Here is an 18,009-nt window from a genome sequence, read left to right as displayed (position 1 = left end):
AAATTTTGTGTCGGACTCGTGAAGTTTTGCCAACGAATTAATGTGTTTTGCCGTGATTGTTGGGTTAAGTTAGTTTGTTAGCAGTATTTTATGAGTCCAACGTATCAACAGCCAAAAGTCGATGTTCATTAACAGCAGTAAGTTGACCTTTGTTTACAGGTAACAGTTGAACTAGCGTGTTAGATTTGTTAACCATTCCATCTGTATTGAAGAATTAGTTTTATGATAAATTACGTGCCCCCCCGCTAGTACAGCGGTAAGGCTACGGATTTACAACCCTAAAAGCAAGCGTTCGATTCCCCTCGGTGGGCTCCGCAGATAGCCCGATATGGCTTTGATAAAAGAAACCCATACATAAATTACGTAGACTTTCTGATCATAAGTGAGAATGAGTTAAAAAATTAATTAATATACAGCTATTTATTAAGCTATAGAATATTTTTTTTATATAAAATCTAGTTCTTGCTTTAAACATTCCCTCGCTGGTACAGCGGTAATCTTACGGATTTACACCGTTAAAATCAGCGGTTCGTTTCCCTCGGTGGACTCGGCAGATAGCCCAATGTGGCTTTGCTGTAAGAAAACTCACGCTTTAAACAGAAATGATTTGTTCAAAGCACTTACGAAGCGATATTGCCTAAGTAAAACACTTCCTTCGTACATGTGAGACATCAGAAACTTGTCACATGAGGCGCCTCAAAGACTTTTAGAACTTGTTTTAAAAGAAACATGAAATGTTCCCATCATAATGTATCTCACGTTTACGTAATTCGTGATTAATATTTGAGGTTTTTTTTTGAGTATTGAATAGATTAAAAAATAAAACAAGAAAGACCTTTTGAGTATTTCAATAAATGTCATCACTGGTAGAAAGTTATGTTCTGACACAACCTTCAAGTTCAGTTTCATAGAAACTAGTATACAATCGCATATTTAAAACATTAAATTTAGCAACAGATCTGTTTTAATATTGGCATTATTTTCAACCCGAACAGTACCTTACAAGACTAAGTGGCCAGATCAGAAATCTCCTGTTTCACGTATAAGTTTGGTTTTTGAATTTTGCGCAAAGCTACTCGAAGGTAATCTGAGCTAGCCGTCTCTAATTTAGCAGTGTAAGACTAGAGGGAAGGCAGCTAGTTATCACCACCCAACGCTTGGGCTACTCTTTACCAACAAATAGTGGGATTGACCGTCACATTATAACGCTCTTACGGCTGAAAGAGCGAGCATGTTTGGTGCGACAGGGATTCGAACCCGCGACCCACAGATTACGAGTCGAATGCCTTAACCGCCTAGCCATGCCAGGCCTTTACGTATAGCCATTTCTAAAGCGTTGACCAGCGGGAAAGCAACTAGACAACAGCACCCGCTGCCTATACAAATACTCTGAATCAAATACTTGGGTCGACTGTCACACGTATAACGGTCCAGTTGCTGAAAGCATGACACCTCATGGCTCGAGTCTTGTACTTTCCAGTCCGGCAAATTTGTTCTGAAAACAATTATGTTTAAACATCTAAGTAAAACATATCATGCATATTATGTTACAATAAAACATATGATTTGTATTTGAAATATGATAAACAAATTACGTAATAGGGTAAAGTGTGGTAAAACGGCCATGTTACCTCTGAATACTGTTTCACTAATTGAGGTCATTGTCATGAAAAAACAAAATGCTGTAAAATGAGTTCTTTGTTATTAAAATTTCATTTCTAGCAAAAACAAAAACTAACTTAGACTTTTCATTTAGATATTGAAACAATTCACCTTTTGTATTTGGAAGTTATTTTACCAATAAAGTTATATAAAACAAACTTGCTCTCCAGTAGCTTAACCGGAAGTCAGGAGGCTCATAACGCTAAAAATCGGGTTTCGATACCAGTGGTAAGCACAAATAGCACATTATGTTGCTTTGTGCTTTATAAGAAATAAACAAACAAACAAACATAAAATACCAAAATGACCCCATTTATCTTATAACAAACGTAATCTAAAATAAATGTTGCATTTAGCAACTGAATTGAAATTCTTTAAAACATCATTTAACGGCAAGGATCTGCAAAACCGTACGCTATACATATCATTGGACATGAACTGTGTAAAATTCCCCGAAACAGCAACTTTAACCATAATAAATTCAAAGTTAGTTCCTCAGATTAAAGTACTTCAAAAAGAAAAAGTATACAAGTCGCGCTTCGATAATTTATATTCGCACCCGTGTTTTTGCAAGAATCAAATGAACAATAAGTACATATATTTAACATAGATGGCAGCACTTTAAAATATAACTATACTTAGATGATCGTTTCATCGAAATGAAACGTCTTTATTTCACTTTTCTCTACTGAAGTGTTTAGATATACCAGATGCAATAGCTAATATTCCGTATCTCATATTTATTTATTGTATCTGTAACATTCATTCAAATCAACTTCAATCACCTAACAAGTACAAACCATCTTACGCTAACGTTTCATCTTTGGTTTAACAAAAAATATATATAAGATGGTATTAGATATATTACATATAGACTGTACAGATGATGGACTATTACAATGAATAGAAAAATAACTGGGTAATTTAGAATGTCTTTACAATTTACATAAATATATTTTTGAGTTTGTTATAGCCAACACTTAAACTAAAGTAATCGTCATCCAATAACTATTTTGCTCTTTTTTCTTGATATTCGATTTCTCTTACTCTCTTCAAATATATAGTTATTTATATGAAGATTTGGCAGTCTTAAACTTTTTTATTGTTTTTTAATAATTGACAAGTAACTTGTGTGAACACGCTGTCTGCTGATATATGTATGCTATTTACTGGCTAAAATTAAAGTTTGAAAGGCAACACCATCTTAAAAATATCAAAATTGTCTTAAACATTCTTCACGGTTTATTGGACGTTACGTGATATTTTTTTTTATTATTGCAACGCATTACATATTTAACCTTAATTTATCTTGAATATTATTGAACAACTAGCCACAGAATGTATACATGACTCATTAATATACTTACAATCTGTTTGTGTGAACCTTCGTATCTCCACCTAAAATTTTTAAGCCTACTTTTGTATACAATTATTTATGAGGCATCTGTTTTTGTTTTCTCCTTAGGGATTTGTCACAAAATAAACTTACATTAGAGGGCGTTTCATTTCCTGAAGGTCTTCAACTCAAGTGGCTGTAAGTTAAAGTGACGTTGTTTGTATTTCTTTAATACTAACAATATACAAAACTGAACTAAACTGTCAAAACATAAGAAAAAATATATAAATAATTTCCAATTTTTACCTTACTAAGCAAGTACCTTATTCATAATGAAAATATAAATAAATGACTCATTAATTCCTTTAATATAAATATATTTAAACATTTTCACAATTTTAAGAACCATAACAAATATTAAACTACCATGTGGTTACTATATCTGACTATGATGTGGTAATTATATAGATTTAAATACGATAATCGGTTCTAAGAATGACCATTTTGTGATATTAGTTTTAGTCTGACTTGAATATGGTAAATGACTCTAAATCTAGATAATTCCTGTCATCCGTTTCAACCGAAGTGAATGTAGTAATCAACACTAAAGATGTTAATATTCTAATAAATGCTTCACTTCAACTTGACCGTGACATACTCTAAAGAGGGTAACTGTTTGACATAGATTTCACTCCAAACTGAATACAATATTCTGATAAATGTTTCGTTTCAATTTAAATACAATGATATACTCGAAAGAGGATAATTGTTTGATATGAGTTTCACTCTGAACTGAATATAACAAAATAAGAATTTTAAAAGCCGTTTCTCTAGGATTGTTTTATAACACGGATATATTTGTTGTTCTTCAGCTTTCTTGAAGATAACCACATCGCTACAATTGAGAAGAATACATTTGCATCACTTACATCTTTGAAAGTTTTGTAAGTAACTCAGAATTACTTGTTAATTAATTGTCTTCATCATTCACTAACCAAGACTATCAAGTCAATACAGTTCAAGAAAATAGCTATTAGAATTTTACTGATCTCCTTTTCTCTCAGTGTAAGTTGTTGTTTATAGCACAGAGCTACACAGTGAGCTATCTGCGCCTCAGTGTGTATCTAACTGAATATTTTGTTTTCTTATTCCTCACTCGATTATGCAGTCAACTCTTTGTAGATTCTGTTTTCTTTTCCTCAGAATACTGATGTTACACGGCCCGGCATGGCCAGGTGGTTAAGGCACTCGACTTGTAATCCGAGGGTCGTGGGTTCGAATCCCCATCACACCAAACACGCTCGCCCTTTCAGCCATGGGGGCATTATAATTGACGGTCAATCTCACTATTCGTTGGTAAAAGAGTAACCCAACAGTTGGTGGTGGGTGATGATGACTAGCTGCCTTCCTCTCTAGTCTTACACTGCTAAATTAGGAACGGCTAGCGCAGATAGCCCTCGTGTAGCTTTGCGCGAAATTTAAAACGAACAAAAACACACTGAATGTTAAGTTCACACTCATGCCCCTGAGGAGAGGCAACGGAAAGTTTATGGGCTCATAACACCTGGATTGTGATCCCTGAAGTAATCACAACGAAAATAACCTATTATGCACCTTTCTGCTTCGTAAACAAAACAAACTACAACCCATAATTTCGAATAACATACCTTATATTCTGCAGTAATTAGAATGATAATCAGATAATTAATAGTGTATCGAAAGAAGTAAAACCATGATGGTGTTTTAGGGAATATGAAGCTATAGCGTAGTAACTGTACCATTCATTAAAATGTGTTTTGGCAACTGTGGTAAACATTAGGTACATGTGGTAGCGCACAAGATATTAACCTAAGTCGCTATAAAACCATGTGTTAATAGTCGCAATAGAGAAGGTTTAATGTGGTAACTGTAGCAGCTATTAGACTATAAAGTGATAACTGTAAGCGATATTAAACTGTAATGTGAAAACATTGGTATATTTTAAGCTATATCAATGTTATTATGTCATTCAGAGGAAATTATATCAGTTACTTCATAACACGCGCAATTTTAAAAACTAACGAGCTAATGTTTTTAATATTTAATTAGAAATACAGTTTATATATTTTAGTTATAATTACAATGTGTTAATCTTATGCTCAGTTGTTCAGTTTACTGTAAATGTTTATATGTGTGTGCAAATCCTTTACTACAAACGGTGGCCATAATCATAATCCAGATTACAGAAATTGATTTAAGAGCTACATAGGGAAAATAACATTGTGATTAGCACAAAGAAAGCAAATCCAAAAAGGTAGGCGGTTTTCATTTTGATACGGACTAATATTTGCGAAACAGCGTACGGTTGAAGTAAACCTTTTAACATGTGCGAAAGTGGTCATATAGAATAAAGACATTATTTTTTTTGGCTGAAATATGAACCGAACATTATTTATGTGGTTTCCTCTTTTACTATTACCTCCATTTTCAGACCATGCAGCAACTTAGTGTTTAATTTCATGGCGTTTTGGGGCACTTGTGTTTGTTTTGTTTATTCAGTTCCACACTGATACATAAAAATGAGACAAATTGATTATTTTCCATCGTAACAATTCAAAGAAATTCTCTTTTGTTTAGGTTCTTTACAAAGTCATGAATATTAATAATGAACTCCACTTTTGGTTATAATCCTATATAACAACCGAGTATTACAAATTTTTTACTCCCACACTACTTTTTCTTTTATTCAAGGCCACTGTATAAAAAATCCCGTGGCAGGTGTTTAGTTTTATAGCAAGAAGAACTTCCCAACTGGCGTGTTGAGGGATATTGATATCCCCCCTTCGACATCACTGATTATATCCCCCCCTTTGTCCCCCTCGCGATAGAATTTTGATGTAAACATTAGGCGTTTAGGTTAAATTTTCGGTCAAGTTTGTTTTTGTTTAACTCGATACTGAAGATGGAAAATGTAAGAGTAGAAAAGAGCGAACGTAGGAGTCCGGTTGGTTCAAGGCGACGGAGAGAAGGCAGTCAAGGCCGGTGACCGAAAAACCGAAAGAAGCAAGTGGACGAAATATCACTGTATAATACCCAAGTGTTATAATTGTGTTAATTACACACTGTCTTTTCTTTTATTCAAGGCTGCTACACAACAACCGAGTGTCATCCATCCACAGAGAAGCGTTTCATAAACTAACAGAACTTATAGAACTGTGAGTACCTTTTTATTTACTGATAAAATAGTTTTCTTCACCAATTCTGGGATAATTTTTATTCAATTCCACAAGTCACTTTTCACAGTCTACCTCTCTCATCAATAGCAGTATATTGCTAACTGGTTTGATACTGCTTTGTTAATAAAACTGACATGAATGTCTTCTTTTTTTTTTTTTAAGAACTTCACTGACATAAAACAACTTTAAATGTATATTTCATCTTCCTAATTAAACGACCCGGCATGGCTAGGCGGATGAGACACTCGACTGAGGGTTGCGGGTTCGAATCCCCGTCGCACCAAATATGGTCGTCATTTCAGTCGTTATAATATGACGATCAACCCAACTATTAGTTACTAAAAAGTAGCTTAAGAGTTGGCGGTGGGTGGTGATGACTAGCTGCCTTCCCTCTAGTCTTACACTGCTAAATTATCGACGGCTCGTGCAGATAGCCCTCGTGTAGCTTTGCGCGAAATTCCCACGCAATTAAACCTAAGGTAACTTTCTTTTTGTTTCAAATACAAAAAAATTGAGTCATTTTGTACGTCTGAGCTTTTATTCACATTCCTTTTTTCAATTTTTTCTAATTTTACAATTAGATTTTTACTGTGTTATTGCTTTTGGATCGTAGGATCCATTTTTCTTTTATACTGTTACAGTTTTTACATATTTGTTGTTCAATCTCCTTAACAACAGCCATTTTTTTAGACATATAAATTCATTAGTTCGTGTAAAAAATATTTAAAAACTGTTTTCAAACACCTTCAGTTATATTTCGTACTAATAACTCACCGGTCAACATTCTATCATTAAAATGTGGTCGTTACTTAGACTAAGTTAAAAAATCTAAGGAGAAATGTTACATCTACATTTATATTAAAATCAATAATACTGATGGTTTTTTCAGAGACAATGATTTTCTCATTAGCCAGTATCGTTTGTAAATATATCAATTTAGATGCTGTTCAGGGCAGTAAACAATTGTACTTTCATTTATTTTCACGTGGCCTTCTTTGAGTGTTAAAGGTATTGTTGGAGACTTTGTTAGTTACGTAATTACTTTCGCGCCCGCGTCGCGCTAAACATGCTCGCCCTCCCAGCCGTGGTGGTGTATAATGTGACGGTCAATCCCACTATTCGTTGGTAAAAGAGTAGCCCAAGAGTTGGCGGTGGGTGGTGATGACTAGCTGCCTTCCCTCTAGTTTTACACTGCTAAATTAGGGACGGCTAGCACAGATAGCCCTCGAGTAGCTTTGTGCGAAATTCCAAAAACAAACAAACAAACGTAATTACTTTGAATTGTTTTGTGTTTTTCAGAAACTTATCAAACAACAAGATACGTCACTTCCCTTCCCAAGTTTTTTACAACATGTGCGCACTGGCAAAGCTGTAAGTATTTACAAATAGCTAAATTTATATTTGAAATACGTGTATTATTTTTCTATAATATTTCTTCATTAGTTAAAATAAATTTAACATCTTATATTTTGATTTAATTCCGTTAATGTTACGTTAACAAATATACAAATACTTCAATTCTGTAGTTCGTTGTTTTTACTTATAAGTGACAGTCTAAACAAATCATTGAATTCTTTCTTATTGGTGTCTCAATTGAACAATCTTAATTCTAGGTAACGTACACATTTACAATTTTAGCAAAAATATTAATAAAACGATTTGTATAACATATATCTATTTAAATAATAAATAAAAAAGCGTTCTGTTCCAGCGCATTTTCATATTTGTATAATAAAGGGTTAATGTGTTATGCTTGAGAATTTAATACAGGAAAAATATCGTATTTTGTTTTAACAAAAATAATGGAAACATACACATTGTGTAATGAAAAGAGATATACTGATGAAACTGTTTATAGCAGATGAACTAATGGAAAAAGTTAACATATAGTTATTTTCAAGACTATAATGCAAAACATATTATATTTTGTATTTAGCAAAAAATGAATAAAAACACACATAAATTTAATTTTTAATGTTAATAAACTTTCTGATTTGTTAGAATAATTGGTAGAATTATTTTAGTCCCCTAGTGACTTAGGGATAACTTCAAGGGCATACAACGCTAAAATTACGAGGGTGGTTCATACAACGTACACAGCACAAACAACCTCTTGCGTAGCTTTATGTTGAAAGAAACAAGATTAAGTTATGGTTTAAACAATGCAGTAAAATAATAGTATTAGACATGCTGAAAGTAATATTGTTGAAAATAAACTTTGTTTAATAACTGTAACAACGAAAGTTTGTGAAATAAGAAGTTAAAGTGCTTTTGAGTTTCTTTTACCTAGTGATTTTGTTTTTTTGTCAACAAAGTATTTTTTTACCTAATACGAGCTTAATTTGTTCATTTTATGTACATATAAAAACTTTGCTTTTACCACTGGCTAGACATCACCGTAAACGATATATTTTTATATTTTTTTATGTACAAAATACGGAAGATTGCGCTTTACAAAACAAATATATGATTGAGGTTGTGATTCCGACTAAACCTCTTTGTTAATAACAAGGTGAGAATTTATACCCTTAGAGATACCACTTAAGAACAAATAAATGTACACATTTCTAGTTTGTTTGTAAGGGTGTGAATCTGTGAACAGGCCCGGCATGGCCAAGCGCGTAAGGCGTGCGACTCGTAATCCGAGGGTCGCGGGTTCGCGCCCGCGTCGCGCTAAACATGCTCGCCCTCCCAGCCGTGGGGGCGTATAATGTGACGGTCAATCCCACTTTTCGTTGGTAAAAAGTAAGAGTTGGCGGTGGGTGGTGATGACTAGCTGCCTTCCCTCTAGTCTTACACTGCTAAATTAGGGACGGCTAGCACAGATAGCCCTCGAGTAGCTTTGTGCGAAATTCCAAACAAACAAAACAAGAATCTGTGAACAAAATGGAAAGTCTTGAAAACAGTTTGCGAAAACAAAATTTAGAAAAAAAACTGTTTAAAACCCTTTTATGATCTCAATAACATTTTTGAACACAATTTCTACAACACACTAACTCTTCAAATTACGCATATTTACAGTTAAACCCACTTGAACGAAGTAGGTGTCGTTAAGACGTTAGTATTTAACAGTTTTATTGAGAGGGTAAAATTACACTTTTACTTGACACATTCTTGTGAATATCTTCTATATGAGTATTTCACATCCACGAAACTAGAAAATTATACTTTTTAAAATATATCAACCAAACCTATCTTACTTTAATTTAATGTGATATACACGTACGTGACGAGTAAGCCTGAAATTACTGTACACATTTTCAACACTTTTCGTTACAATAACGAAGAGAAGCATTGAGACTTGTAATATATTGCACTAATCCAGAGGGCGTTATTAAATTCACGGTTGTTAATAATGTCTCACGCATTTTATGAAACACATTTTGTTTCATTTTATAAATAATGAAGTTCAGATTAAATTACAAATCGAGACGCCCCAAACAGTTGAACTCGTAAGTAAATCTAAAGTTAGCAAATAGCTGAATCAGTACTTTAGACAACGGCGTTGCTAGGGGTACATATTATATGCAATTGCGAATAGGGTTTTTCTATTCTCGTTGTATTTCTGGTGGCGTTTCTTTCAAATGTTTTGTAACCATTCTAGAGATGTATTTTTATAACCAGATTTTCTCATCAAGAAGTTTGGCATCATAAGACAACGTCGTATTGCCATCGTCTTTGAATAATATAATTCTATATATTTAAATGTGTATTCATTTATATGTATACTTATATTTAAGTGTACAATGTGTACAATAATATATTTTGAACCAAATCATAGTTTTTAAGAGTGACTACACCTTTGTTTTAGACGAGAACTGTCTTACGTTAAGGTAGAAACTGCCGGTTAAAATGGCAGAGTATAGTCAAAATATCATTGAATGTTTACGTTTTTATAGAGAACTTGCCTTTAATCCATTACGCATCTTACCATTGACTGTATTTCATGAACAATACAGACTGAAGACGCTGTAAGTATTGTGAGCTATTAAGCTTCGTTTTTCATATTGTTATTTCATTTTCTGCAGTACATGTTGGAACGTAAAAGACTTTTTGATGTCAGTACTAAACGACCTTATAACACAAAATTTATTGTTTTGTTTTTTTGATTGGACATTCAATATTTCGCTCTGAAGCTTTGTCAGCAGCGTTCTATAATGTTGCAAAGTTGTTTATTACAGGAATTGTTAACTGTTTTATTGTTTTTTACATATTAAAATAATCTCTATGAAAATTCCATTGTTAATGTTGTTGAATTGTTTTTATTAATACTGAAACTCTAAAAATTTTAATTCATCTTTATTTCAACTTTTAAAACATAAATACCTCTCCCATCTATATGTACGAGGGCTGTTCAAAAAATAAGCGGACTGACGTCATAAAACAAAATGTACTTTATTCAGAAGTTACAGGTCTGGGACCCCTTCAAAGTACTCTCCTCCCCAACGCACACACTTATCCCAACGGTGTTTCCACTTGTTGAAACAGTCCTGGTACGCTTTTTTGTAATGTCCTCCAGCTCCTTCGTCGCATTTGCCTTAATCTCGGGAATCGTCTCAAATCTTCTTCCTTTCAAGGGTCTTTTGTGTTTGGGAAACACGAAAAAATCGCAAGGTCAGGTGAGTAGGGGGGTGGGGAAGAACAGTGATCGAGTGTTTGGCCAAAAACTCACGAGTTCTGAGGGCTGAATGGGCACAAATTTCGCAGCAACGCGGTGCATCTTCAATTTTTCAGTCAAAATCTCGTAACAAGATCCAACTGATATCCCACATTCTTCAGCAAGCTCCCTGAAAGTCAGACGTCGATTTGCCCGCACCAGGGTGTTGATTTTGTCGACGTGTGGGTCGTCAGTTGACGTGGAAGGACGTCCAGGACGCTCATCATCTTCAATGGACTGTCGACCATCCTTGAAACGTTCATGCCACTTGAAACATGCCGTACGATTCATAGCAACATCACCGTAAGCTGTGTTAAGCATAGCAAAAGTTTCAGTCGCAGATTTTCCAAGTTTAACACAAAATTTCACAGCATGTCGTTGCTCCTTCAGGTCATTCATTCTGAAATCCGCCAAACGAAAAAATCGCACTTCACTTAAAGCCGCGTAGCTAATACACAAATGAAGATATCTGCAATCGGGAAATGGCGTCGTAATCAGCTGATCTGTGCGAACCTAGCGACACCAAGCGGATTCCTCTGGAACCAACTGGAGCCGCGCAATTCAAACAGTCCGCGTATTTTTTGAACAGACCTTGTATGTTTTGTAGAACATCGTGTTTCTTTCATTACTTTAGTTATAAAAATATTTCATTCACAGATTCGTACTGTAATTGTTTCTAGTTACTTTTAATTAAGCTCGGCATGGCCAGGTGGGTTAAGGCGTTCGACTCGTAATTTGAGGGGCGTGGTAATGTGATGGTCAATTTCACTATTCGTTGGTAAAAGAGTAGCCCAAGAGTTGGCGGTGGGTGGTGATGACTAGCTGCCTTACCTCTAGTTTTACACTGCTAAATTAGGGACGGCTAGTGCAGATAGCCCTCGTGTAGCTTTGCGCGAAATAAAATAAACAAACAAAAAACTTTTAATTAGTAGAAAAGTACTACTACATTTTTAGCCGTGGCATAGCGGTTCATAAAAAGATTGGTCAGTTTGGCGTTTTATGACGCAAAGCAACAAGGCTATCTATGTTCATAGAAAGGTTCTGAGTACACATAGCCTCATCTATTGACCAATTTGAGATCTAATTACAGCTGCGGTTATTGAAGATTCACTCGTGTTTTTCAAGTACACAATCTTAGCTTATAGTTCCATTTCCTGATGAAGTTGATATCTAATTAAAGCCGCAGCTATTGGATATTCTCTCTTGTCACATTTTGTTTTACTTGGTCGAAATAAAATTTTGGTCGATTTCATGTTTTATTAATGTGTTCGTCCTCTTCTCTTAATAATTCAACTTTTCAAACGAAAAAAAAAGAAGAAATCTTGAGCAAATGTTTTTAAAACAATGTTGTATTACCTGTTTATTTATTACTATATCACAGGTTTTAGTTTTAACCCTAATTCTTCCTTTCTTGTATCTTAATAATTTTTTCTCTTCGCGTCATGAGTGATTTAATTCGTAAAATGACTAAGTCATCACAGAACACTTAACCAACCACTTTACCTGAAATGATTGTGGTCATTAAACAAGTATTCTTGATACGTAGCCTTGTTAACGTGAGGAGACCTTAAAAGAAACGGAAATATGACACGTTCGTTATTTAAGAAATATCCCTACTTTCAACGAACGCTAAAAAGAAACAAAAAAAAAAAACAACGTTAATGCTATTTGAGTTAATATTCCTCTCCAAAGCATGTCTACAACTTCATTCACACCCGTAGTACGTTATATACCCATTTGTCATTTGTATCATGTGATGAAATTCCTTTCTTTCTTTTGGTGCTGGATTCTCTATTTTATTAATTCAGTTGCTTTTTGTTTTTCATTATATATATTAAAATATTCTTTTTTAGCCACAGCATAGCGGCTCATAGAATGGCCTCTGAGGTTTGTTTGTTGTTGTTTTTATGAAAATATTCTTTTTTAGCCACAGCATAGCGGCTCATAGAATGGCCTCTGAGGTTTGTTTGTTGTTTGTTTTTTTTCCAAGTACAAACTTTTAACTCATAACTCCGTTATCTTTTAAGCGATTTGAGATCTGCTCACGGTTTTGGACTCAGGAGCTCAAACCGTTTTGATTGATGTATTTGACCACGCCCAAAATACCAAAAAATTATTTCTATTTTGAAGGTAGACTGGGAAATACTATTATGGTTAGTAAAATCGAATCGAGTATACGCGCGTTCCATACTTGGTTTTGCTAGCTCACAAAAATATGGCTAATAAGGGGGGGGTCTCATGATTAGTTTACTCTAATCCTGCCTGAAAGAATTTCAAGTGCCGCAGCTGTGGAGGATTTCCTGTTGTTTTATTCAAATATTAGGTGTCTCACAATTCTTTTCTTTGTTTTTATTTTTGTTCCATCAGTCGATAGGTTTAAGAAATTTAAAGTTACCTTGAACAACCTGAGTACTGCCATGAATATTATTTCTTTCCCCAGTAAACTTGCACTTTTAGTATTCTAGTGTGGACTTGGCATGGCCTAGCGCGTTAAGGCGTGCGCTTCGTAATCTGAAGGTCGCGGGTTCGCGCCCGAGTCGCGCTAAACATGCTCGCCCTCCCAGCCGTGGGGGCGTTATAATGTGACAGTCAATCCCACTTTTCGTTGGTAAAAGAGTAGCCCAAGAGTTGGCGGTGGGTGATGATGACTAGCTGCCTTCCCTCTAGTCTTACACTGCTAAATTAGGGACGGCCAGCACAGATAGCCCTCGAGGAGCTTTGTGCGAAATTCCTAAACAAACAAACAAAGTATTCTAGTGTACTGACTTATTACATTAATTACTTAAAGAACGCATGATCCTGAATATGCTGTTTGTACAATTTAGTTCTCTTCTAACAATTTTTTTTAAATATAACAATTTTTAATATGGTACATATAACACAGAAAAATTTCGATCTTTCAACGTCGATATTAACTGTAAAAAAAGGTGCCAACCACATAAGGTATTTAAAGTAACAATATTATTTGCTCTGAATATTATTTAATGATATTTTATCAGCATTATTGAGCTCTGTTTTGTGTGTGTGTAAGCATGTCTCGTACATGGAGATTTAATTTTTCATTTTGCTTATTGTTACTACTAAAATTTTGATGTGTTAAAGAGCAAACACTATATTTTTTTTCTTCTAGGAATTTAACAGGAATTGAAATTATAAACATTGATATCACACATTTTGAAAAACTCAAGAGCTTAGAATTTTTGTAAGTACTGTACTTATTGTTCAGATTTATTTATCGTATATTTGACAGTACGAAATTAATATTTTTGTTAGGAATAGTATGGTTTTACTATTGTATTTTAAGTAAATCAGGATATTCACCAGAACCTATTTGAACCTAGTTTCAATTTGAACCTTGATAGTTTTCGGAAAGTGCCCCCTATGGCTCAGCGGAAAGTTCGAAGGTTTATAATGCTAAAAACCAGGTTTTGATACCCGTACTGGGCACAGCATGGATAACCTATCGTGTGGCTTGAACAGTAAAGAAATGAATAAATCCTCTGAAAATTTTAGCTTAATTTTTCTCATATGGTAGTAACTTTGATTTGTACTTTTCTATCGTGAATTTTGTTTAACTTTTAATATTTTACGAAAATAGTTTTTCTTTACAACTTGTCTCTCGTTTCGTAATTGGACGAGAAGACAACAATGTTTCGTACATTAGCTATAATCATGGATTAAATTACAAGGATAAAAAAGAAACCCTACGAGGTTTTTTTGTGTATCGTTGTCGTGTATTTGTTACTGTCTTCACATAAACCGAAGAATCGTAGACGCAGTTTTGTATGTATCCATAACTTGTATGATATGAACATGAACACACACACAAAATAAAAACGAAGTAGGCATGGACCCGATGTTGGGCACGCAACCTTGTGAAGTTGTACAGTGGAAGTTTCATTGCACCATGCCCGTTCCGACACTTTCACTTGTTCATGCACTTTTGTGTGTGTGTGCAATGTAACATGATCTTATGCATCAGTCGTGTTGCTATCCTGTACGCATATCATCAGTGCGGATGTGCACCATAAAATTACGCTACGTATGAAGTTCTTAATGGATACAAACTTGATTTGATTCAGAATACATGTTATAAATACCTTCCAAGAAAGAACGTAGCTTGTCTTCTAGTCTAGATAGTGGATCTTCTCTCAAGGTTCGTCCTACGTTAGCATGCACCATACTACTCACAGTTTCCAGGTCATGTCACACAGAGCCGTAGATGGGAAAGGTCAAACTGCCTTCACTGTTTCATTTCATCACACCTACTCGGTATACGGAGTGAGCGAAGGGATGTGTTTATTTAAAAATGGTGTCCGTGTTCGAAATATTACCTGATATACGTCAAATAGCTCTTCATTTTGGTGTCGTTTAGTATAGAAAAACACTAGCATTAGCACGTGGTCCCTGAACTATTGTTGTGTTTGACGCACGTAAATCTGCTTGTTACACAGCTAGAAGCGTTTAACACTGTCAGTAAGTTTGTGAGATTGAGAAATTAGTGGTTTTGTGAATGTCTTGTATCTGTCCTGCTGACTTTACAAGAGGTTCTATAACTAGTAATTTTGTATGGAGTTTCTTTATTTCTTAGTGATGTCTCTCGAATGCTTTTAAATATCTGTTATTTGACTGTTATTGATGTATATGACTAAATATTTTGTACTACATGTATTATTTATCTACCCCATTTCTACTTATGATTAATTAAAAATTTTGAAATTTACTAATTTGAAAACTCGAACTGGTGTAACTAAAGTAACTCGCATAACAAAATCAAATAGGAAATTTTCATACGATACAGTTTGAATTACGTACAGTATATTTGGATATGTGTGAGCAATCATACATCGTGAAATTGTGGTAGAAACAATAAAGTGGGAATAACACTAAATAGAAATTGTTATAACTTTTAAACACTGATTTGAAACTTAAAAGTTGTCTAGACCAACTTGAACATTACAGTTAGAACTATAGGTGAAATAAAATAAAAAAACTGGATCATGCAGGAGTTCAAGGATTCTTTGGAAGCAGCGAGCGTGTTAAGACACTCGACTCGTAATCCGAGGGTCGCGGGTTCGAATCCAGGTCGCACCAAACATGTTCGCCCTTTCAGCTGTGGGGGCGTTATAATGTGACGATCAATCTCACTATTCGTTGGTAAAAGAGTAGCCCAAGAGTTGGCGGTGGATGGTGATGACTAGCTGCCTTCCCTCTTCCAGGGCACTGTCCATAAACTTGTGTTTCAAACTTTATCCATGCTATAAATATACGTGAGATACTAAATCTTATGGTAAAATGTTTAATTACTGAATAACGAATTAGTGTAAATTATATACACATAGTTGCCGATAAACCATTTTATAAATGACAATATAAAATTCTGGCTAGAATCATGTCTTTTGATAGGCTTTAGATATAACCTTTTCTATTAAATATTGTATTGTTCCTACCAAGTAAATGTTAAATATTGCATGATTCCTACCCAGTAATGATTAAATACTGTATGGCTCCCATCCAGTAATTATTAAAATATTGTATTATTCCTACTCATTAATTCTGTTCAGTGGTAATTCATCTAGAGTTCTGAGCCATCTTATGTTATGTTTGCACTTGTTTGTTTATTTTTAAATTAGATAAGCATATATAGCTTCAGACTAGCTCTGAAAAATATTTTAACTTCCCATTAATTCTTCTAAAGTATGTCTTAACTTTTCATTAATTCTGAAATATGTTTTACTTCCCAGTTATCCTAAAGTATGTATTAGCTTCTAATTAATCGTAAAGCGTGTATGAATTTAGGTATGCATATTAAACATATATTTAAAATACATTGATCAAGCATTAAAACGGGAAACTGGATAGAAATACAGTGCTAGAGCAGTCTTAAGAATCTAATTTCAACATACTTTTATGAAATATGTGCACAGACATTGTACAAAGTAACATGAAGATATATTGTAAATGCAAAGACGCACGAATACCTAAAGATTGTTTCTTTTGTTTTGATTTTTGTAGATACTTTAAAAAGTTTCATTACTGCAGTTTCGCTCCGTTTGTACGAATATGTAGACCTAACACGGACGGACTTTCTTCTACCGAGCACTTATTAGTGCGACCAGTTTTGCGTATGTCAGTGTGGGTGGTAGCCCTAGTGACTTGTTCAGGAAACAGCCTAGTGTTGTTTTGGCGAATCATTGTTCGACGTCGGACAGAAGAGTACCAGATCACAGCATTATTCATTAAGAACCTTGCAGGTTAGTCTACTAATTAGTTATATCACAGAAACCCTAAAACTACAATTCTGAATTTTGTTTAGTGACATTAATGTACTACAGATTATCTCTTATTTCATAGGTCGTGCTCAAAAAGTTAAAGTCATTGAATTTTCTATTACAAAACAAAGGAATTGTATTTAAAGTTATGGTATATTTTTTCTACTTTCTACATTTAAAAGGATTTTCAATATAATAACAATCCTAACTTTTATTATTATTTTTTAATCATTATATATTACTGTGTAGCCATTTAAAATTAAAATGGCTACGTTATTGAGTAACGTTTCTGTTGACATTGTTCCCACTTGGATAGCGGTAAGTCTTTTTATTTACAACGCTAAAATAAGGAGTTCAATTCCCCTCGGTGGACACAACAGATAGCCCGATGTGACTTTGCTATAAGAAAACACACACACACCCACGTACACAAAAGAACACTGTTAACATCATTCTTTGATTATCTTGAGGTCTTGACCAACACTTCTAAAATAATTTGTGTCCAAAATTGACAAATCGGCCACTTCATATATCGTATATAGTTACTTTGTTACACTGTAACATAATATATGCTTTGTTATAGCAAATTTCGTTATACAGTAATCACACCAGCAATAAGCTAAAAATATATAATAAGAATTACATTATTTTTAGTTTTGAATAAACTTGCCACACAAATATCCTAACTTTCAAATCCGTTTACATTTATGCCATAACATAGGAGACTGTTTCAGACGATTTTTGAAAGTTTTGTTTGTAAGTTATTAATGTCGAGTTTATAGCGAACAAGCGATTTAGTAATAAACACATAAATATGAGATGAGCGGGAAACAGCAGACGAATACAACACCAGAAGGATGTGAAGTA

The 18,009-nt window shown here is 34.2% G+C and overlaps 1 protein-coding gene across 7 annotated transcripts in view; it reads left to right on the top strand.

Moving 5' to 3' along the window:
• LOC143245043 (uncharacterized) overlaps positions 1–18,009 on the top strand; it is a 130,218-nt gene that overhangs the window by 97,335 nt on the left and 14,874 nt on the right. For all 7 annotated transcript variants that reach the window (XM_076490835.1, XM_076490836.1, XM_076490833.1 and 4 more), the window contains 7 exons: positions 3,128–3,196; positions 3,871–3,942; positions 6,121–6,192; positions 7,513–7,584; positions 10,113–10,184; positions 14,001–14,072; positions 16,886–17,124. In XM_076490835.1, the coding sequence (XP_076346950.1) occupies positions 3,128–3,196; positions 3,871–3,942; positions 6,121–6,192; positions 7,513–7,584; positions 10,113–10,184; positions 14,001–14,072; positions 16,886–17,124 (668 nt within the window). The remainder of the gene's footprint in view (positions 1–3,127; positions 3,197–3,870; positions 3,943–6,120; positions 6,193–7,512; positions 7,585–10,112; positions 10,185–14,000; positions 14,073–16,885; positions 17,125–18,009) is intronic.

The sequence above is a fragment of the Tachypleus tridentatus genome, chromosome 2, assembly GCF_004210375.1.
Source record: "Tachypleus tridentatus isolate NWPU-2018 chromosome 2, ASM421037v1, whole genome shotgun sequence".
Lineage (NCBI taxonomy): Eukaryota > Metazoa > Arthropoda > Merostomata > Xiphosura > Limulidae > Tachypleus > Tachypleus tridentatus.
The sequence above is the reverse complement of the archived record's forward strand: the minus strand, read 5'-3'. Positions and strand labels throughout refer to the sequence as shown.